Genomic DNA, 24,331 nt, shown 5'->3' with positions numbered 1-24,331 from the left:
AATAGTGAGAAAGCAGAGTTTGTATGTCTATATAGGGAGTGGGATAAGAAGGCAAGCAGAAAGGGTCCTAAAAGGTAGAAAGAGAAGACCCCTCTTCCTCTAATGTACTATATTTCTTCATATCATCTACTTCCTTATCTCTTTCACCTTTGTGCCCCTGTACATTGTACATATGCAAATCTCGTAAGATTCATCTTAATGAAACACTTTTAGAACTTGAGGTTTCAGTTTACTCTTTTTTTCTCTAATCTTGACCCACCCTGGCAGGTAAAATTGAGACAAGATTTCCAAAGATTGAAAACCATCACAAAGAACACTGAGGAAGTTAGATGAGACTTTGGGTGAGTACCCATCCTCTCTGCAGTTATTCCCTCAACTGTAAAATGGGAATGATAATCACTGCCCAGCCTATTTCAAAGATTCTTGTGCAGATCAAATTTTAAAAAGTGTATTTGAAAGTACAAGTTCTGAAGTGCCATCCAGATGTAAGGGACTATCATATGGTGTGCTGTCCTCAATATTTACTGTTACTTGAGTAATACAATGGGATATGAGTAATCATTGTTCAATTAATATATGCTGAGGGGGGAAATTTTATTGGGGGAGAGGGTGTGGCAAATAGGAGGGAAATAGCATTGTAACCTCCCACCATACCAGTGGTCCTCGACCCTAGCTGCACATTAGAATCATCTGGAGAGCCATTAAAATACTCTAAATCAGGTGTCCCCAACCCCCAGGCCATGGACCGGTACTGGTCCTCAGCCTGTTGGGAACCAGGCCGCACAGCAGGAGGTGAGCAGTGGGCAGGCGAGCCAGCGAAACTTCATCTGTAGCTCCCCATCACTCACCATTGCTCCCATTACCTCCTGAACCATCCCCCACCCTCCGTGGAAAAATTGTCTTCCATGAAACCCATCCCTGGTGCCAAAAAGGTTGGGGACCACTGCTCTAAATGCAATGTTGTAGCCTAGATTGGATCCAGAAGCAGAAAAAAGACATTAGCAGAAAAACTAATGAAATCCCAATAATATCTGTAGTTTAGTTAATGATAATGTAACAATCTTAGTTTCTTAAGTTTTGATAAATGGACCGTGGTTATATGAGATCTTAACATTAGGGTAAACTGGGTGAGAGCTATATAGGAACTTCTGTACTATATTTACAACTTTTATATAATTCTAAAATTATTCCTCAAAAATTATTTAGAGCAAAAAACAATGTAAAAAATAAATATGTCTTGATGTCACCCTAGATAGGTGAATCAGAATCCCTGGGGAGGTGCCTGGGCAACTGTGATTTTGAAATTTTCCCCAGTGGTTCTAATATATGGTGAGGGTTAAGAACCACTGTTCTACACCATGAATGCTTGAGAGACTGGGATCCTGTCGTGTTCTTCACTCTAGCCTAGTACCTGGCACAGTGCCTATATGGAGAGCTTGCATACTTGTGCCCTTGCGGAACCATTTGCAGAAATCTCCTTTATTTTGAGTCCTCTGTAATAACAGAAGGAAAACTGAAAACAAACCTCTTCCCCTCAAAAATATTGGGCTGGCCAAAAAGTTCGTTCGGGCTTTTCCGTGACATCTTACCAAGGAAGATTTTCAGACATCTTCCTGCCCAGAATAGTTTCTACTCCTGCCCCCAGTCTCTCATCATTTTCAGTTAACCCTGACCATTATCACCAGATAAATATTCCTGAAATACTAAAACTGCCATCTCTTTGTTCAAAAGTCTTACTTAGTTCCCCATTACCTAAGTAAATAATATACTTCTTAGTTAGGCAAGCAAAATTCCATACACTCCAATAATAGAATAATTTTCAGCCTGCTAGCCTGCTATTCCACATGGACCCTGCATTAACTGTAGATTGCATGCAGTTCTCTTGAACATGTCTTTAGTTCACCCTTCTCTCTGTCACATACAATAATGCTGCTATCCTCACCTATATTACAAATCCTCTCCATCTTTCAAGGCTCCACTCATGTGTAATTTTTTCGGGTCACTCCAGCAAAAAAGTGAGCATTCCCTCTGTTGTATCTTCTAATTCAAATGGCACTAGCATTACTATTTTCTTTTGTAATTATTTGTTTTCTGTTTTATTCCCCCACGAGTCTAGATTAAACTCCTAGTGGGCAAGGACTATGTGTTATGGGTCTTCTAACCCTCACAGTGCTTACCATGATGCTGTCCACACAAACACGTGATAATGATTTAATATACATTTTGCACAATTACAGTGTATAAAAAGTAAAAATAGAAAATCAAAATTCAAATACACAACTACATTCATCACTCCAAAATATCTTTGAAGGAGTCCCAGAATAAGAATTGTTAAAATTGTTAAATTGTTAAAAGCCATCTGAAGCCTGAATAAGATTTTGATGCTGGGCTTCCCTGGTGGTGCCAATGCAGGGGACACAGGTTCGTGCCCCGGTCCGGGAGGATCCCACATGCCGCGGAGCGGCTGAGCCCATGAGCCATGGCCGTTGGGCCTGCGCATCCGGAGCCTGTGCTCCGCAACAGGAGAGGCCACAGCAGTGAGAGGCCCGTGTACCACAAAAAAAAAAAGATTTTGATGCTATTGTTACATTAGTAATTGAACAAAGTTTATAAGAAAACTATATACTTCCTCAAATTTTAATTGTTCAGACTTAAAAATGGGAAAAGGAAGGGCTCAGTAATTTTCCCCTGAAAACAAACATTTATTTGACTAATTCTTAAGGGCAGGAAAATTGTTAAGTCTGTTCCCACCACTATCCTCTCCCTAATATACACAAGCATGCACACGCGTGGGCGTGCACACAGACACACACACACTAGCAGGATGTTGTCTATGTGGTAGAGCCTGAAAAATCACATTAGTTCTCTCTTTCAGATATGGTCTATATATGGGCGAAAAACCACTGTTAAAATATTAATGAATATTGTAGAGATTTCTACCATATTTTGAGAAAAATCACATATAATGTACTAAAATGTGAATTTTGTTGGACAACTATGATGGTTGCACATTGTTAAAACAAAACAACTATAAATTTCATTTTCTGGGTGAATCTCTTGAGGAACGTTTGGAATTGCTGGTATCTCTGGTTCCTCTGCTTTGGGTTTTTCCTTCATTTCTGTAAAATAAAATAAAATACGAAAATACATTTAACAAATGGTATTGGGATGATTGGCTATCCACTTGGAGAAAAAAAAACTCTACCTAACACTTTGCACAAAAACAAATCTCAGATGAATTAAAGATTTAAATATTAAGATACAGTAAATGTTGTAGAAACAATAGAATATTCCTTTAATCTTAAGATTATAAAGGCCTTTCTAAGCAGACCACAGACCAGAAGCCATAAGGGAAAAGACTGACAGGTTTGAATCATTAAGAATTAAAATCGTGACAGGTTTGAATAACTAAAAACTAACATTAAAATTTTGTCATATAGAATGCCAAACTACTATAAACAAAGTTAAACCACAAACAACAACTAGAAAAATATTTACAACTTATATGTAGGTAAAGATTTAATAACTATTATTTAAAGAGATTTTTTTAATCAATCAAAAAGGTAGATATCCCAAATATAAAATGGAACAAGGATTCAAACAGGCAATTCTCAAAAGAAAAAAACTGAATTCATAATAATCATAAAAATATGCCTAGCAGCATTAATCATAAAAAAGTGGGAATTAAAACAATTAGGTTTTTTTTTAACCTAACATAATAGGCGTAGATTATTAAAACAATCATGTGCAGTGTTGCCAAGGGCATGGGCAACAGGCACTTACATAAATTCTTGGTTTCTGTGTATTGCTACAACATTTTTGGAGGCTAGTCTGACAGAATGTATCCAGACTTTAAATGCTGGTACCCTTTGGCCCAGCAATTCAACTTCTAGGGATTTGTCCAAAGGAAGAAATCAGACCAACTTAAGCTTCCAGTGCCTTAGTTTCCTCATCTATAAAATAAGGATAATATTATTCATCCACTAGGGTTTTTAACACTGAATAAAGTGATTCACATGAAATGTTTAATACAGTGTCTGGCAGATAGAAAGTGCCAAATAAATGTTATTTAAATAAATGTTACTTCCAATGATGTTCATTGAACATTGCTGTAATAGTAAAACTTGGCAGTAATCTAAGTGTTCATCATTATAGGGATTGGTTGAATAAATTATTGTACGTATAATACTGTACAATTGTTACAAAAGATGTCATTAAGATGGCCACAATATATATTGTATGTGAAAAAAAACAGGTTATAAAATGGAATGTATTGTATTGATACCATCTCATTTGTTAAAGCAAGACAAAAACTTGACCTTGGGGATCAGAGATAGGAGATGGTATTATAGGGGACTTTTACTCTACAGTCACTTATATATTGCTTTAATTTATTATAATAAACATTATAACTTATTATTATGACAATTTTATAATCAGCAAAAAGGTAGATATTTCCACTTGTTTGGTAAGACAAAGCCCAAAACAAAATAAGCACTAATTAATTGCCCATCTTAACCTTGCTGGGTTTAAAATGAAACTCTTAGAATCGGGCACTGTGTTGATTAGAGCTGCTTCTCCATCAGGGGACTCCTGTCAGCACAAGTAGTGCTTCATATGTCTGCTTTTACTGTAATATTTTAAAAGATATTTCCTCAAAACCTGTATTACTTGGAATACAATAACCCCAGGTTTTTGCTGCACTCATATTTTAGGAGAAAGAGAAAATAAGCTACCAAAAGGATTTCTTTAGAACACAATTCCCTGGGGATAGCTATGGTCCGCTAGACAGCCCATTTCTTATACTGTGTACAATAGCGCACGAAGAGAATCAAGGCTCTCAGTTATGTCCCCGAGACAAGTCAAACTGAAGAAAGGTCACATTATTTCTTAAATGCTATGCAGAGTAGAAAGCTTTTCAGGAACAAATATTTAAATAGAAAGGGTTTGGGGTAAGCCTGGTAAGTCCTACAAGAACGAGTTCCCTATTACCAGGATCATATTTTATGTCTTTGTATCTCCCTCAGTAGCTTGTACCATGAATTTACTTACCTTTAGTTTGCCAGGAAATTTTAATTTTCTAGAAAAAACTTTATTCACCAAGTTTTCTTGTTAATCTAAATGTAATTGTCCTTTAAAATATTTTGCACATAATTCACTCTATATGGGGTTTATTTTTCTTCACTGGCTAAAGCGTCCCAAAATGGATAGTATGTACAAGTACCCACTATACACACTTATAGTTTCAATGATTTTCTTTTAATTATATGGCAATATACCAACAGATATTGGTTGAATGAAAAACATTTTTCACTTGAAACTAGCCAAAGACATTGATGATACCCACTGAGATAACTGGGATAACCCAGGATTGTCAAAGAAGGCAATAAATCACTGCTCCAAGGGAGATAAACCTATCTGGTACTCTGATTATGAACACGGAACACAAATAAGGGGCATGTCACTAGCTTGACCCCAATAAAAAAAAAAAAAACCTACCTCAAGGAGAAATATAAACACCCTTAGCATCTTCCTGGTGTGCTTGGGGATCCTGGTCTTGGGGCCCACCTCTTTCTTGGTACAGTTCTGGAAAGCATTCTTCAGGCACATCCTTATCTTTATATGTCTTGGTAGAGAGGTCTTCAGGCCCAGGTATTTCTTGGTATATTTCAGGTGCATAGCCTTCAGGCCCAGCTGTTTCTTGATATATTTCAGGTGAATATTCTTCGGACCCAGGTGTTTCTTGGTATATTGCAGGTGAATATTTTTCAGGAGCAGGTGTTTCTTGGATTGTTTTATGAGAGGGGGCTTTAGACACAGCCATTTCTTTATATGTTTTATGAGAAAAGTGTTCAGGTTCAAGTGTTTCTTGGTATGTTTTTATAGAAAGCTCTTTAGGCACAGCTATTTCTTGTGCTTTAGGAACAAAATTTTCAGTCTCAGCTATTCCTTGACCTAGTTCAGAATTGTGTTCCTCAGGTTCAGCTCTTTTTCGGTAGGTTTCAAGAGCGTAGCCTTTAGGCACATCTGGTTTGGGGTATGCTTCAAGAGGGCATCCTTCCAGGTCAGCTACATCTTCAGATGTTTTAGAAGAAAGGGCTTTGGCTGCAGCGGTTTCTTGGCACATTTTAAGAGAGAGGTCTTCAGGCTGAGCCATATCATGGCGCATTTGGGAAGGATGGTCTTGAAATACAGCTATTTCTTGGTACATTTTAGGGGAAAGGTCTCCAGATTCAGCCATATCTTGGAGTATTTCAGAAGAGTGGTTTTGTACTGCTGTTTCTTGGTGTTCAGAAGAATTTTCCTGATGGATAATGCTTTCTTGACCTATTTCAGAAAAATGTTTCTTGGGCACAACTCTTTGCATGGAGGCTACCGGAAGGAGAGCTTCGGTCACACTCCTGGGTGGTTCAGTTTCTTTCTCTGTAGGTGCTGGTGCTTTCTCCATCATTTCCTTTTCTAATTGTGACAGAGGCTCCACCTTCGTTTCTGTATTTTGTTGTCTTTTTCTGCCTCTTTCACTTCTTTTTCCTGTTCTCTGCCGCTTATGTTTTTTCTCTCTATAGAGAAATCAGAATTAGTGTCAGCAACAGGGCTCCAGGATTCAAATAAACATTTGGTAATGACAGTCCCAGGACTCCCACTGCCTTGTTGCATGACCTTGAACAAGTCACTTAATCTCTCTCTGGGCCTCAGTCTCCTTGTTTGTAAAATGAAGAAGCAGTTCTAGATGCTCTCAATTGTCGGGAGAGGAAATGACCCTCAGGACTTTTTGTCTTTGATGCCTTGCTCAACAGGAATCTTCTTGGTGAGTGTAGCATGTGTGTGTGTGTGTGTGTGTGTGTGTGTGTGTGTGTGTGTGTGTGCACGCGTTTGAGAGCATATACTTAAAAGTTTGGTTATGGAAAATGTATTGTTGATGTTATACATTAATAGACTGGCATTCTTGTTTATATGCTAGTCTCTCTGGGTCTAGTCTATGTGAGTTCATTTCTCTATACCCTGGGTAAACTGATATGATTGTGTTCCTAGATCTGCAGTGCAGGCCTGCTCCTCATCTGCGCAGCCTGCAGGTGAATGATGTATGTGGCTTGCTTATCTAATACAGTGTCTTGTGTAAAGCAGGCTAAGTAGCCAAAGCTGGGTTCAAAGCTCCAAAGCTGCAAAAACACTTCCTTGAGGTAAAGCAGCTTGGTGGAAAGGCATGAGTGGTCATATTATACCTACTCTGAACCAATAGCTAAAGATCTAGAAGATGAAAGGATATGCGTGGGTATTGCAACCAATGACAAATTGTTAGGTACTGCAAATATAGCCAAATACAGACGGCTAATATAGATGGACTTGGGGGAAGAAAAAGATAGTATAAAAAAGCATTTCATCATTTTTCTAAACCTATTGAAATTCTGTTTCATGCTACCTGCCCTATGGAGCCTTCTCCAACAGACCACAGGGCTGAAATGCTCTCCCTGCTTACCACTCCTACAGAATTTATTATGAGGATTATGCTTAAGGTAAAGAGCATAGGCTGCCTCATCCTGTAGTTATTTCTGGAGAAACCCTATTTCTTTTAGTAAACAAGACAGTCTTTGGAGATAAAACCGGTGTTTTTTACACCTATGCAGTGCTTGCAGTTCCTTGTACACTTAAAAAATGTATACCCTATTCTACTTTTGCGTGTTTGAAAATTTCCATAATTAAATATTTTTAAAGGTTGTCTCATCAAAACCAGTTTGAAGTCAATATTAAAAAGGTACATCTTGTAATAGTACAGTTTAAAATAATTATTAAAAATAATATAGGGGCTTCCCTGGTGGCGTAGTGGTTGAGAATCCGCCTGCTGATGCAGGGGACACGGGTTCATGCCCCAGTCCGCGAAGATCCCACAGGCCGCGGAGCGGCTAGGGTTGTGAGCCAGGGCCGCTGAGCCTGCGCGGCCGGAGCCTGTGCTCCGCAACAGGAGAGGCCACAACAGTGAGAGGCCGCGTACGGCAAAAAAAAAAAAATAATATAGAAGGTAAAAATGATATGGTACCTCAGCATTTGGAAGTTTAATTCCAAGTAACCAAGGTAACAAGATAAATTATAAAGTCCTTATTGTCAGATTTTAAAAAGATGATGTATGTGAATTCTTCAGGCAACATTATTATCCTAGAAATTAAATCCTAGATAATTTGTTATGTAGAGGAAATATATATATGAGGGAAATGTGAGTAATGTTCCATGTTCTTCCTGGTAGTTTCTCAAAAGATACAAATATATCTGTGTGGCCTAAAATTTAATCTGTACTCTGTCACTTACCAGCTATGTGATCATGGGCAAGTCACTTAAACTCTCTATGCCTTGATTTCTTCACAGGTAAAATGGAGTAAATAGTATCTGCCCAACCTCATGTGGTTGTCCTAAGAATTGCATGTAATAACTTATATGAATGAATCATCCAGATAGAAACTAGTACTCTTATATAAATATCAGAAATATATACATATATGGTGTTTCCTTATGTGCCAGGCACTGTTTTAAGTAATTTACTTATTCTGTTATCTCATATAGTCTTCACATCAACTTATGTGGTAGATACTATTATTATCTCCATTTTGCAGATGAAAAAACTAAAGCACAGAGAGGTTGAATAACTTGTCCAAGGTGAAATGGCTAAGAAGTAAGGGAGCCACTCTTCAAATCTAGTCATTTAGCCATCTGGCTTTAGCAGCCAGGCTCTTAACTATTACACCCTACCGCTTCTCTCTGGAACTAAGGTTTCACTGTGTAGCATGTTGTAGTGAGGACAGCCCTCAGTAGTATAGATATGTGCCACAACAGCAAGGCCGGCCAGCTGCCAAGAGGCTCACCAAGGTTCCACCTACTCCAGTGACTTCTTCAGCCTTGCCCGCCCCCCAAACCAATGAGCACAGAAGCCCAATTCTATGAGCATACTGAAACCAGCTCCATTTCTAGGGTCAGAGCTCATCAACCAGCTCAAAGAGATTGATATGTAAACCTAAAGACCAATTTTTAAATGAACAGTGAGAAATGCAAAGGCTTGGGAAGGCAAGGAATGATCAGAAGGTTGCTTGGTGAGTAAGGAATTAGGGGAACTAATTGTGTGTTCTTCAATAGAGTCACCTGTCAGAGGACTTGAGTACAGAAGTTTCTGCTATAACATATATGCATTCCTGAAAAACCTCACTTTCTGCAAAATCATGCACTAAAAGTGACAGTGCTTATGAGGAAAAAAATAAGTTGGGGCAAATGACTCAAATCCTATGCAACTTTTTAACACTAGCATAAACAGTAATTGGGACAAGGGAGAGATAACTTGGATAGTCCAGACAGACAGCTGACTATGGCTGGAGGCTGCCTCGGGGATGGTAAAAATGCACAAAAGCAACAGTGTAAATGCAGGCTTTCAGTGCTGAGATCATGCAAATAAGGGTGCTCTGAGCCAGCAGGGCTGCCGCTAAGTTGAGCACAGGAGGAAGTGCAACCTGCTATATGTGGAGATCTTTGCAAGGCTACCAATGTCCTTCTCTGGGGAAGAAGCCCCAGATGAAGGCTGAAAAGGACCCTGTCTATACATCAGCCAAGCTGAAGGCTTTTTCCTTTCCTGTGAAGGTTTTAACTCTATTCCCACTATTCTGGCTTCTTTTGAGTAGGAAAAATTATGAACTAACACAACTTCCACATTATACTGACATCATTCTCATATTTACCAATCATATGTGAGCTAAATGGTGTTGTAGAAACATGTGTTGTTGCAGAACAGACGATACTCAGTCCACAGTGGGAATAGGTACTTAAAACATCTGCACTCTATGTTTTTTAAAAAAATGATGCCTAGAAAAATGTTTACCTATGTTTCTTTGGGTTTTTTTCACAAAGCAGAGCCCAGCCCTGTGAAAAATGTATACCTATGTTATTTTTGCCATTGAAGGAAACATTTTTACAGTAAAGAAGAAATGCACATCTAAATCTTAATCAAAAAATTTTTAAAGAAGAAGAGTGCTTAGATCAGTGGTTCTCAACTGGGAGCATTTTACCTCCTCTCCCCTGACCCCAGGAGACATTTAACAAGGTCTGGAGACATTTTTGGTTGTCACGATGGGGAGGGGAGAGTCCTGTGGGTTTCCAGAGGCCAGTGGTGCTGTGAAACATCTTCAATACACAGGACAGCCTCCCACACAAAGAAGTCGCCTATCCACAGCACTAATAACACCAGCGTTGAGAAACCCTGGCTCAGATGGATGCTGTACTTTGGCTCCTTGGGCTCCCCTTTTCTATTTCCAAGCAGGCAATACCTCTGTTTTCACAGTTATATTCTAAATGGTGCAGTTAGATGCTGCCTAACTTATAGTCATGTTCATGTACTCCCTTCCTGAGATTACATACAGCTGACTTTGGACACTTAGGAACTCTCAAACTCTTCTATCACTCATTTACAGACAGTGCTTTGGTTTACTCCATGGAGAGTTAACTACACGCATTCAAGAAGAATTTCACTAATAGAAAGCTTGGAGAACAAGCTTGGGGGTCTTCTCAATGGTGTTTCCCGCTCCCAACAGATACTTCTATGGTTATATTACTAGGGTGGTTGAACACCAGTCCTCTCTACAATATACATAATTTGATCACCTGGTACTGTAATTAAAAGAGACCATAAATAAGATTCTGTTCCCATCACTTTACTAGATGGGAGACTTTAGGCAAGAGATTTAACCTTCAGAGACTTGGTTTCTTTTTTTGTAAAATGAGGATAACAGCTCCCAATTTATAGGATTTTTGGAAAGATGAAATATAGTGTGTAAAAGTGCTCAGCACCACTTGACAAGTAGCATATGCTAGATAAACATCAGTTCCTTTCCCCTTGCAGCAATACCATACCCAAATTGCCATTGTGAAGTTTGCTTTTCTTGTGCTTCAGCTTTTCTTTTTCTAAGTTGCTCTCTGTTTCTTAAACTCCAAGTTCCAATGACTTCTGTAGGATCAAAATGAAAGTTATGGGAGATAGTGATGAGTTGTGGCATTAACAGGAAAAGAGTCCTATAGAAAAATGGTAGAATCCCTTTACTGGGTGTGCAAGTTTTTCTCCTAGCCTTTTGAGGACAAGAACTATATCTTATTTATTCTTGTACCTCTGAAGAATGCCTGGGAGCAAACATTCAGTCGACATTTTTTAAATGAAAAGGTCAGTATTTGTACATAAGTGTGTTACCAACCTATTAATTTTTTCAAAATAGTGTACATATTGTACAAACATAAAAGAAAAAAATCAGCCATGTTCTGCCATCCTATAACCTGTTTTCATTTTATTCCTCATATTCATCTAGTCCCTATATTAAACAAAGTTGTAATGATGGCGTACCACATTTTTATCATTTATTAACCTGATACATCAAAAATATATTCCATCATCTCGTCCTCATAATTATAACTTTAGCAGCTGCATGATACTTAATCGAGTTGATGTATTCTCATTTATCCACTCATTCCACTCATATCGAACATTTAGGTTGTTGCCAGTTATTTTTTTTTTGCCATTGTAGATCAAATTATAATAAATATTTCATGTACACAACAGCTTTTTTTCTTTTGTATATTTTTCCTTTGGATGACGTTTCTCCAAGTTCTTTGGAATATTAAAGTTATTATCAAGAAAGGTTCTGTTGCCATCCAAGTTTGTGAAAAGTTAACGTTGGGTCTTTGATGTAGAACTTCTTAGAGACTATAGAATGATTTCAAATTTGCACCGGGACCCCCAAAAGAGAAAATGCCCCTTGGACCATGGCACCTTTTGTTTTTAGGACAGAAGTCCTTAATGGTGAACTTGGATGGGGGAAAATTATACTTTTATTTTTACCATCTTTAATTTAAATGACCATTTCCTTCGATTATGAATGTAGGTAACAAACCACAGTAGTTTTAGCAGTGTGTGATTTTGTCACAAAAAGAAATTACAGATTTTCTTCATATAACATGACAGTTATTGCAGATACCTTAAAATATCATTTATTTGAGATGATATATTTGATTTGATACGGTGGTAATTAGATCTACCACTGGACCTTGTTATTTAATGCATCTGTAAATAAGCACATATATTATTATATCATAGTTTTTTATTTTGATAACTTATCTTAATATAATTGCTTCCTTTATAATCCTATGTATTTAATTTTATGTATTTAGACTTCTTAGTCTAAGAAGGGGTCTAGAGGTTCATCAGAATGCCAAAGGGATCCAGGGCATTTAAAAGTTTTAAATCACTGCCTCAAGGCCTAGGGTCTGCAAAAGCAGCAGAAATGCTGCTTTAGGATAGATCCAAAGACTAAGATTAGTGAGTCAAAAGAATAAACACTATTATAGTTCTTGCTACTTATTGCCAGATCCCTTTCCAAAAGTTTCACTATATTTACGTTACCAAAGAAGTATATGGTTGTATTTGTTTTACCACAACTATCTGGTATTGGGTATTTTTGTTATCTTTAATTTATATATATTATTAATAATTTATTTATTATTTCCTTGTGTTCCTCTGGCTTATTAGAATCTTAGCGCTAGAAGGCACCTCAGAAAGTTATATAGCCCCAATTCTTCCATTCTAATATATGAACGTATCCAATTACACCCCTTTTTTTGCCAGACCCATAAAAAGAGGAAAATAATCATAGTCCAATCCTTCCCAACAGCCACTACCTCTTAAGGTCTCTTTCATTACCTGGAACATGGTTCTCTTCTTGATGAGGATCAGGTATCTGATGGAGCATCAAGTGAGACTGGTCCTTTCCCAAATCCATCTTGCTGCAATACCTTCCTGCTGTTTGGTCTGACTTCCACAAGAACCCTTTTTTAAAATGTCAAAAGTAACTAACAGTTAAAAACACACACATACCCGAGTTCACTTGACTTCCTGCCTAAAAGTTTTATCTAGTTGGACCACAGCTGCTGGCTACTTCTACTTTCTTTATCATACTGCACAGGTGTGAGCAGGGGGCACAGCTGGTGCTATGTCCTCCTCCACCATAGTGGCTAGTTATACAGGCAGCCCCGCAGCCACAGGCTGGTATGTCACAGCCTCCAGTATGGCAGTCATTTGGGTCTGCTAAGAAGTATCTGAGTCCGATGTTACTTTTTACATACAGAGGTGGCATAGTATAGGAAGAACACCAAGTCTAGCACCTAACCAGCTCGATGTCCTTGAACAAATCACTTCCCCTTTTCGTGACTATCCTTCCTCATTTGCAAAGTGGGTGAATAATTCCTGACTTGCCCACCTCACACAGTTCTTGTGAAAGTGAATATTATGAATGTGAAAATTATGAAGATATGAAATTAATCTTATATTGTTTTCCTGCATGTGGCATTTTTTCATCTTAACCTGATGCAAAGTAATGGAAAGTCTTACTGTTAGATAATAGACATAAAGAACTAAATTAGGAATTCAAAGCAAATTTGAACCCTCTTCTGCTCACCTGATCATTCACAATTGACTCAAGATAGCTAGTGAAATCCACTGTGACTCATCCAGGGAAGGTCAAAAAGCATTTCTTTTTTCTTTTTTCTTTTTTTTTTGTGGTACGTGGGCCCCTCACCGCTGCGGCCTCTCCCGCTGCAGAGCACAGGCTCCAGACGCGCAGGCCCAGCGGCCATGGCTCACGGGCCCAGCCGCCCCGCGGCATGTGGGATCTTCCCGGACCGGGACACAAACCCGTGTCCCCTGCATCGGCAGGCGGACTCTCAACCACTGCACCACCAGGGAAGCCCCCAAAATCATTTCTCAATGAAAATATCAGCACATTATGTCACAGAAATTAAGTTGAAACCAAAGGAATCACCCGTCTTCAATCGGTCACCCGATTTGTGAAGGCAAAGAGGTACAGAGAATCTGGATTGTTCACCAAGGAAAGGAACACTGACCACCTCCTATTACAGGCAAACAGTCTGTGAGATGCAGGGTTAACACTGTATCTGGAGTCAGATACTGAGGTGAAGAGAGTTTGAATTCCAGTGTTGCCACATTCCCTAATTCAGTCACCTTAGGCCACTTAGTCTTGGAGCCAGTTTACCTACCTACAATATGGGACAATATTGGTATGTACCTCATGAGGTTATTGGGATGACTGAATCAAATAATGCATTTCATATGTGCCTGTCATATTGAATACATGGTGCCTAGCATATTCAACATGCTTAGTAAGTGTTAGTTGCTGTTATTAGTAATAAAAATATAGTGACAAGATTTTGGTAAGTCAAGTCACAGTTTAAATGCACTAAAGAACTCAGAGAAAACCTGAAGGGAATCCTTTATAAAGAGAAAACCTTTATAATGTGAATAGATGCCCTCTACTTCCACAGACTCTTAAGGCATTAGCATCTCCTCCTAAACCATCTAGTCCCTCCCCCTATTTTATACACAGAGAAATTGAGAACCAAGGAGGGGAAAGATTTACCTGCCCCAAATTTTCTTACTTACTGGTGGCACCACATCTTACTGACTATAAGATGGGTCATCTTGTTGTGCTTGATCTTACCTGGGTATGAAAATGTATGTGTGGTGTGAACATATGAGAGAAGCAGCTTTTTCAAACACACTGAAAAATATTGAGAATTATATAATAAGCACTCAAGCGCTTACCACCAAAACTTAATGTGGTATTTAATTACTAGATCCTAAGCTCTAGCTTTAAGTTTCTCGGTTCGCCAGTCTTTCTTGTAAGTTAATCTCTACCTAAAAATTCAGATAACTCCAGGGAGTCCCTATTCCAAGAAGTCCTATAGGGAATGGAAAGTGCAACTTGCAATTTATCTCATGATAATTTTTGGATTTTCAGATACAGGGTTTTAAAAACTCCAATACAAACTAAAGTAGCTTTGAAAATTATAAAACAGGAGTGTTTTATAATTTAAACTAGCATTTTAAATTAGTCACTTTATTTGATATGTTTTAATTCTTACTGATTAGGTTATTTCTTATGATAATGAAATGAGATAACCTTTTAGAATACTTCTAGGATGCCTTACAGAAGATGCAGAGTTACTTCTTAAATACAATTATCCTTCAAGCTTCTAAGACCCAGTTCAACGATTCAGCAAACCTTACTGCATGCCTCCTCTGTGCCATGTACTGAGCAAGGCTGTCAGACTACAAAGGTGGACGAAGGTGGACAGATGTTAGTCCCTGAGTTCTGTGTACTGCAGGCCCATAGAGATATGCACATCTTTATTGGAGGGAAATAATATTTAGACCCTTTACACCCTGCTGCAGCCTGCCTAGGTTGATTCCACCCCATGTTCTGATATCTAGGAGCAGAATGTGGAGGGACTATATGAGGGTGGGGTCTCAAGTTAACAGTAATTAGGGAGCAATATTGGGTGGAGGGGGCAGGTGGAGGGAGTTTGGAGCAAACTAGATTGGAAGTCAGGCAAGGTGTCTCTGTTGTGATAAGCAGGCCACAGCAGACACTTGTCTGGGACAAAAATAGCCAGTCAGTAAATTCACAAGCCATAGTTCATTGTCCCTTCCCTCTGTAGTGAAGTTTAGAGTCCATAGCAGTATGTGAGATGTTAGGCATTAAAGTCCAGATTTTTTTAACAAAAGCTGCCTTGTTCTAAAGTTATTTGCATATATACATAATACCTCTCTCTAGGCCACAAACCCTTTGAGGGTGGTTACCACTCCTGATTCACCTTTCTATCCCCACAGTATAATCTAGTAGGAGGCTTAGCCCAGAGCAGTCCCCATAAACGCCCTCACTCTTGTATGCAGGGCCAGCCTCATGGGTGTGCAGCCTGTGGAAGTACTTTATACACTCAGAGGGGCTGATGCTGCTGTCACTTAGTAATACCATCATCTGTTCCAGAGCTCTTTCTACTGTCATTCACTGGCACTGACCTCTGTGCTGAAGATATAGCTGTTAGAATTTCCCTGGTGGCACAGTAGTTAAGAATCCTCCTGCCAAAACAGGGAACACGGGTTTGAGCCCTGGTCCGGGAAGATCCCACATGCTGAGGAGCAACTAAGCCCGTGCACCACAACTACTGAGCCTGTGCTCTAGAGCCCGTGAGCCACAACTACTGACCCCAATTGCCACAACTACTGACGCCCACGTGCCTACAGCCCATGCTCTGCAACGAGAAGCCACCGCAATGAGAAGCCCACGCACCACAACAAAGAGCAGCCCCCGCTCACCACAACTAGAGAAAGACTGCACAGCAATGAAGACCCAATGCAGCCAAAAATTAATTAATTAATTAATTAATTTTTTGAAAAGAAGAAAGAAAAGTGAGCATGGAATGATAGGATAAGGAACAAGGGGGGAAAGTTGATGGTGGTTGCTATTTTAAACAGAGTGACAGTTGTTCGGGACTGAAGGAGGTGAGGGGCCAACCAGGCTGCCATCTGGGAGGGCACTGTAGGCAGAGAGGCACTGGCAAATGGCCTGAGGTGAGAGAGTGGTAGGAGGTGGGTTCAGAGAGGTAGCTTATTGCCCCTTGTAGGCATGTCTACTCTGATTGAGATGGATAGTCATGGGATGGTTTTGAACAGAGGATTGATGTCATCTGATTTTTTTTTTTTTTATTTTTGGCAACACTGCTTGGCATGTGGGATCTTAGTTCCCCAAGCAGGGATCAAACCTGCTCCCGCTGCAGTGGAAGCATGAAGTCTTAACCACTGGACCTCCAAGGAAGTCCCTGGCATATTTTTCAAGGATTATTCTATATAAAGAACAGACCATGGGGACAGGGGAGGAGGTGGAAGCAGGGAGACCAGTTAGAAGGATCCTGCAGAATACAGATGATTAAGGCTTGGACTGTGATGGGAGTGATGAAGAAGTGGTCAGACTCTGGAGTAGCTTACAAACTGGATATGCAGTGAGTGATAAAGAATCAAAGAGTATGACAAGGGTTCTGGTCTGAGCAACTGGAAAGATGGAGATACCATTAGTAGACAAAGAAGACTGGGGGGAGCAGGCTTGCAGGAGATGATCAGGAGTTTAGTTTTGGACATGCTAACAGATTAGGGATAAAACAGCAAAAGAGCAGCCAGTGAGGCAGAGAATAACCAGGAAAGTGTAGTGTTCTGGACATCAAGTGGAAAAAATGTTTCAAGGAGGAGGGAGTGATCAACCTGTCAAATTTTGCTAATAGGTAGATAGAAGGAGGATTGAGAATTTTCCTAACAATTTCTTTCCTAAGAATTTAATTAATTATGGACTGGAGCCCAGAAAGGTTAAGTGACTTGGCCAAGGACATACAGGCAGGACCAGCAATATAATTTGCAGGGCCCTGTCCAAAATGAAAATACAGAGCTCCTCCTTCAAAAACTATTAAGAATTTCAAGACAGCTACAGCAGAATATCAGAATGTCAAACCCATCACAGGGCCACTTTCACAAGTGCTTCCCTGAAGTTTTGTGGCAAACTTATAAAATAGCTATTAGTATCCTCACTTTTCAGATCAAGGCACTGGTGCTCAGAGTGTAAAGTGATTTTACTAGGGTCACAGAGCTAGACTGGTAGTTTGAGCATGAAACCTGAGCCTGCAGCCTCCAAGTCTGGCCTTCTTCCTACTAGACCAAACTAGATATTGAGGGAGAGAATTGCTTTCCTGCCTCCTGACCCATCTGGAGCATGTTTAAGTAAGTATTGAGGCCTTGTTCATGCATTTCAGAGGCCTGGTTGAACTGGGCAGATGTGGGAGGGAGGGAAAAACATTCCTAAGAACTTCTGCCCTGGGGCTTTTTATGATGGGGGTGAAAAGGGAGCACTGGATACTATTCAGTGAGAAACTTGACCTAATAAAAGTACCCCCAAACTGGCATAGTTTTAGGCCATATTGATAGAATTATAGAAAAGAGGGCGCTCACTTTGCTACACTTTGGTTTGTCATCCCATACATGGAGTGTTATGCTGTGAAGACCGTGTGAATGGAATTTGAAAACGTGTAGAAAAAAAGAGCAAGGGATTTGGGACTCTACCATTTCCTGGCTGTGTAATTTGGGGGAAAATCTCTCAATTCTTTCTGATTCTCAGCTTCTTCCCTTATAAAACAGAGAAAAAGTAATACCTCCCAGGGATTCTGGGAGGATAAAAGAGATCATGAGAGCTTTCTACAAAATAAAAAGCACTGTGCAGATAGACGTGCCATAAACTCGGGCAGTGTTAATAGTATTATTAGAAGTGTTCTAATTACGCACCTGGGAATTGTCCTGGAGTGCATTTGGGTGGAAAAGTCAAGAAAGGGAAGCTATCATACACTTTTTTTTCTTAGTGTTCTTTCCTTGCTAAAATACTTTTTCAAACCTTTTAAATTATTTTCAAAGAGTTGATCGTGCTTTGTTTTCCTTAGTGGAGAAGGAGAGTTTCTGGTTTCCCTCTCTCTCACAGCCTGTTGATGCATGATAAATAAGTTCTGTCTCTGCTGAAACAGATGCTACTGTACACATACAGATAACACGGTCTATGACTTTAGAATGGCTGTAACCTGACTTTCATTTTAGTTTGTTCCAAAGTCCCTCCTCCGGCCTCCTCCACCAATATTGCTTTCTATTTCTTAATGAATAGACAATAAGCATCTCTGAATAAACACTGATGTGTGGTCATTTAGCTGGGGAAGAACAAGTCTGCTCCCACCTTGAGCCCCCATCACATCTCTGTCCTCACTTTCCTGAACTTCCGGAACTAACAGTGTACTCTCAAGTCGACTGCTTCCTTTCCCCACATAACTTTTTCTTTCCTTTGCATCCACAATCTAGTTTTCTCTTCCACATATTGTTCTCTCATAAGTCAGCAATGATTCCTAATGGCCAAGTCCAGTGGTCCCTTCTCACTTATCTCTCTCTGTGACTTCACTGTAGCTCACGGCTCCTCTGAGCACTTCTGTCGCTCTGTTCTTGGCTTCTCTAGTAATGTGTTCTTCATCCCTCCTTCCTCTCCCCACCACTCCTCCACACACTTCTCTTTTACTCCTCTAGCTATGAGAAGTACTTCCCAAGGATGACTCCTCTGAGTCTTTTCTCTCTCACTCTTAGACAGTCAATCCAACTGTATACCTTTAGCTATTACCTTTATGCAGATATCTTCTAAATAATTACCAGTCTGTGTTGAAAAATCACATTTTCAAGTGTCTCTTGAATATCATTCTTTACCTGAATATCCCACTGCACCTTAAACTTAGCATAGCAAAAAGCAAATACAGGGCTTCCCTGGTGGCACAGTGGTTGAGAGTCCGCCTGGCGATGCAGGGGACACGGGTTCGTGCCCCAGTCTGGCAGGATCCCACATGCCACGGAGTGGAAAAAAAAAAAAAAAGCAAATATATCTTCCCCCTAAAACCAGTCTCTCCTACGCTTTATTTCTGCCACTCTTAACTATTCTACTATAGAAGAGTGGCACCTTGTTCCTGGACATCCAGTTCTAATTGGCAATCCAGTTCAGAATTGTCTTTGCCTCTGCCTCCTCACTTTGCTTCTCACATCCAGTTGGACACAGTTCTGAGTTTATTCTTCCCAATGTCCCACATGCTTATTCCCTCTTTTCCTTTCCCATACCACCATCCCAGAGGGGGACCTCAACTTCTCATTGGAAGTATTGGAGAAGCTTCCTAAGTGGTTTATTTTCTTCTATCTCCCCTCACCTTCCCCAGATTGTCCTGCACAGCCAGAACATTCCCCATAAAACTGGCTCAGAACTGGTCTCTACCCCACTTAGAATCCCATAAAGTCTCAGTAGTATGTGTAGAATAAAGACTAAACTTGTCAGTCTGGCATTTAAAGCCAACTTCCCAATCTTGTCTCCCATTACTTTCCTGAAAATACCCAATATTCCAATTAAATAGTGCCACTTGCCCTCCCTGTTTGGCTTTGATTCTTTCTAACACCCACAGTACCTTTATTCACACCTTTCTTGCTCTTCAGTGCTCTTCACTTGTGTCTGCCCATCCAGATGGTGAGTGCCCCCATCACAAAGCCTTTGGTGATGATGATGATGATATATTAGCTACTCTACAAACACATAATAGGTACCTGACATGTTACAAACATTATCTCATTGAGTTCTTCTAACTAATATTATCCCCATTTCACTGATAAGGAAATTAAGGTTTAAAGAAGTTAGGTTACATCCCAAGGTCACATAAGCTCACAGGTGCTGTAGTTACATCTCAAAACCAAAGCAGTCTGACTCTAAAATTCACAGATTTAACCATTCTTTTCTACTACCTTTTCCTACATAGAGGTGATCTCTCCTTTTTGAGCTATAGTGTCACTTGATCTGAGCCTCTTGTATGATAAATATCACATAATATTTATTTTATTGTTCACATGTACACTTCTTTTCTATAATGTCCATTCAGCAAACATTATTGAACATTTATTTCTTGCCAGCCCCTTTACTAAGAATTGGAGACATAGAGAAGAATCAAACAGGAGTCTTTTCCTCCAAGGAACTCAGTCTAATTGAGGGTGATAGACAATAAGTAAATCTGAATTTAGAATACAGTATGATAATTTTAACATCAATATTTCCAAACATTCTAAGAGTAGAGGTGGAGTGCTTAATTCTGCTGTCATAGAAGCAGAAAGATAAAGATATTATATTGTGTATCCTCTAGCTATAATCCTCTTTATTCATAACTGCCTTGAAATCACTCTGCATTGGTCAACAAGTAGAATTGGAAAAATGATGAGGCTCTATGTGTGTAATAGTATTATGTGGTTTTTTCACTTTACACTAGTGTTAAGCTTTTCCCCTTTTATTAATTTCACAGAAATAATAATGATAGACAATATTTATTGAGCACCTGCTTATCATATTCCAGGCGGTCTTCTAAGTACTTTATATATGATAGTTCATTTAGTCTTTACAACAGCTTTTAAGGTAGGTATTACTAATATCCCTATTTTGTAGATGAAGAAACTGAAGCACAGGTATTGAACCTGCGCCCTAAGTCAAACACCTAGTAAGTGGCAAAGCTGGGTGGTTTTGATCTAGGAGGCCATATGCTTAACCTCCTTGCTCTCCTGCCTCTCAATTCTACTTCTTTCATATTTAATAAAATAAGGCAGCAATATATATTCTTTTTTGATCCTCTCTCTCTCCTTTCTTTCCCATTTCCCTCTCCCTCATCTTCTCCCTCTTTCTGCAATTTGTTGACTATATAATCTGTGTCCCAAAAGTGTGTAGGGTGCTGGGAATATAAAGGCAAATAGGAAAAACAGCATACATAGAAAATTAAGGGAACACAGAGGAGGGACATCTAACCCAGATGAAGAGATAAGGTCAAAGCAGTCTTACTGGAATAGGTGATCTTGAGCTTAGTTTTGAGAGTGAATAGGAATTAACTGCTATGATGCAACCAGGCTCAGGGGAACAAACACAGGCTCCAGAGTCAGACCTAAGTTCATTCAAATCAGGCTCTGTGTGGCCAGGATCTTCCACCCTCAATTCCCTCACGTATGGAATGGGTATTATAACACCTACCTTTCATGACTATTATGAGGATTAAGAATGATGACTATTGGAAAGAATCTGGCACATAGCAGACCTTACTGCTCTGGCTGTCATTATGATTGTTCATAATCTCAATAACAGTAAGTGAAAGAGAACTGCTAAATAATAAAGCTAAGCAAGGCATGAGAGTTATTTTATAGATAAGGAGATCCAGAGGGGGCCAATGTCACACAGGCCTAGTGGCAGCTGGAACCGGAATCCAGATCCTCTGAGAGTTCTATCATTTTCCCTTTACCTGCCTGCTATTCCGAACTCTTCTGTCTACAAGTCAATCTACCTTGTCCCCTGGTTTGATGAAGTATTTCCCAAACTTTCCAATTGTTACATTCTCTCTTCATGATTTTTGCCATATTCTTGTAATAACATCTTCTGTATTATTATTTACTTAATGTTTTCCTTCAAATAAACATTTTTCCTAAAAGTATTTAAAATGGAAATTTTATATCACCAATGTAAATGGAAAACCAACAATATCACCTGTGAAATCACAGGTTTGTGGTATAACAAATTATAATTCTTCTAAGGTACGTTAAAATAAGTACTGAACTATTAAAGTAAAAGATGTTTCATCTGAAATTATCTGCACTGCCCCAAGTGGAATGAATGCATATCACCTCTTGGAAAATGCTGGCCTATGTAATTAATCAGTGAATCCTTTTCATTTCACAGAATTTCTAGATCATGTCCAAATTATCCTAAAACCAAACTGCCCTTTGCAGGAACTGTTTTATAATTCAAAAGGGACAGAGCAAAAGACTCCATTCACTCCCTGGCCTGCCACTGACCCACTGTTATTCATGTCAGCTACTCTCCACAGGGTCTCTATTTGAATGCTAACCTCTCCTATTTTTGCTCTTTATTCACTCCTTGGAGTTTTAGCTACTCGGGCATAGAATATGTACTAGAACCTAACATGATGCTTTAGTCTTATTAATTTGGAAACTTCAACTCCCTGCTTCCAGCAGATTCTATCCCCTGGGCTTGAAGTTTAGAGTTAGCATAACCTAGATGAGTCCCTGCCCAAAAGTGAACACTGCTGAAGAACTGCAGCCTTCCAAATGGTTCAGCGCCAGTGCTGAATGTTATATTATACGTCCAAGTAAATGGTCGTCACCTGAACCAGTTGAGGTAGCGATGACTCTGGCTAGAACTCTGCCACTAGGTGGACGTAAAAGGCAATTGCACCATTCTCACCTGTCAACAAGGTCTTGAGCTTTGGTTCCAAGCACTTTCCCTTGGAGGCAGCCTGCCTTGCTCCCTAATTCTCTGACACTCTCCGCTCCCCCTCCCTGCAAGTCCTCCTCTGGGTGAGTTCACACCGGGGATGTCTGCATACCAAACACTTAGCTAATTGATATTCTGACACAATCTGTTCAACAAATGTTAGGCTTTCTTGTATTTTGGGTTTGTGTGGTGTGTGTGTGTGTGTGTGTGTGTGTGTGTGTGTGTGTGTGTGTGTGTTTTAGTGACACTTTGGTTGTATTTTTAGCCAGAGAGAAGAGAAAGAGTTACTTTAGCAGGCAGAAAATGTATTGTCAGGTCTTTCTTCCCTGGCATTCTCCTAAGTGGCTGTGAGCACCTTTAACAGATGGAGCTCAGCATGTGATCAGATCTGATTTCATCAACATATATCCTGGGCAAGTTCAACGTGAGGATGAAGACTTCCTTTGTGCTTCTTTATGTTCTGTATTGTCACCTTTTATTGTTAGCACTCTCATTTTAGGGAAGCCAGAGTTGCTCAGCTGTGATAGACACCTGTGTGGGAGTCATGTAGCAAAGTCTGAAGAAAAGAGGGTGCAGGTCTGCCCCAGCACTTTGTAATGAGCCCTCCCCTCCCTGTCAGCAACAAGCACATCTATTCTTAAGTATCAAAATGTTCTTGGTAATCAAGAGAGAAATTAAACCCAGACAGAATTGCCATCTTCAGAGACTGCCAGCAATACCCAGAATTACCCATAATCCTTCTATCTGATGGGCTTGGTCTTCTTGATGAAAATAAAATAGGATGTTACATGTTATTACTGCCATAGCCTTCATTATTAAAATTGGATACTATGCTTCACTTCTCAGGAAACACTAACTAATAGGAGCAATTATCACCCTGAAGAGTGTGTGGTGCAGCAGATAGAGCCTGGACTCTTGGATCAGAAGATAAGTAGGGTATCTATTTCCACAGAGCTGCTATTAACTTCTGTTTTTACCCAGTTCAGATGGGTGTACAATACTTTGTGCTCATGCAAAGAGACTGGACAGAATTATCAGGCAGAATTTAAATAACTTGGTCCATCCAACCAAGACAGATTTTCCTTTCTAGAAAATCCTACGCCTACCCTGATCTATGGAAAACTCCATTCCCATATCCCACTACCAAATATGGCACCCACATGGATTCAGTCGTCTCTCTGAGGAGGAATGAGTAGAATGAAACTTCACTAATCCAGTCAATTCAATTCCCCTTTAATGGGAATTAAATTAAGATCTCAATAAGACACAACAGTTCTGCTTTCTAGTCTTATATAGAAATTATGCCTTTAGCTCTAAATCCTAGTTATCTCTGACAGAGGAAGTGAACAACTGATCAAGTAATAGAGTTGCTACAGTGTAGGGAGTAGGAGTGGAAAGAAGAGATTGATGAGTAGGTGATACAATATGTAAGTAATGGGCTTGAGACTTTCTAGTAAGTCAGACAGTGATGCTTGACTGGGCAGGAGAGCTCTTTGTTTTGTAAATTACTTGCAAACTGGTAATTGTACTTTATGGAGTTACGTGAACCTGGGACACAGTAAACACTAAATTTCATAGAATTTCACCGCTTGAAGAAATCT

The 24,331-nt window shown here is 39.6% G+C and overlaps 1 protein-coding gene across 3 annotated transcripts in view; it reads right to left on the bottom strand.

Annotated features, from left to right (window-relative positions):
* Positions 1 to 589: 589 nt before the first annotated feature.
* HEMGN (hemogen) overlaps positions 590 to 24,331 on the bottom strand; it is a 41,275-nt gene continuing 17,533 nt past the window's right edge. For 2 of the 3 annotated variants that reach the window (XM_024734464.1, XM_024734465.1), the window contains 4 exons: positions 12,716 to 12,841; positions 10,882 to 10,975; positions 5,500 to 6,560; positions 590 to 3,119 (listed from right to left, as the gene is read on the bottom strand). In XM_024734464.1, coding sequence (XP_024590232.1) covers positions 5,501 to 6,560; positions 10,882 to 10,975; positions 12,716 to 12,841 — 1,280 coding nt within the window. In that variant the 3' untranslated portion in view covers positions 590 to 3,119; position 5,500. Of the gene's footprint in view, positions 3,120 to 5,499; positions 6,561 to 10,881; positions 10,976 to 12,715; positions 12,842 to 19,884; positions 19,903 to 24,331 lie in introns of those variants that run through there. The other variant, XM_024734466.1, reaches the window with a different exon arrangement.

The sequence above is a fragment of the Neophocaena asiaeorientalis genome, unplaced genomic scaffold (assembly GCF_003031525.2).
Source record: "Neophocaena asiaeorientalis asiaeorientalis breed wild unplaced genomic scaffold, Neophocaena_asiaeorientalis_V1.1 scaffold192, whole genome shotgun sequence".
NCBI lineage: Eukaryota > Metazoa > Chordata > Mammalia > Artiodactyla > Phocoenidae > Neophocaena > Neophocaena asiaeorientalis.
Note: the sequence above shows the minus strand (reverse complement) of the source record. Positions and strands in the feature narration are given on the sequence as shown.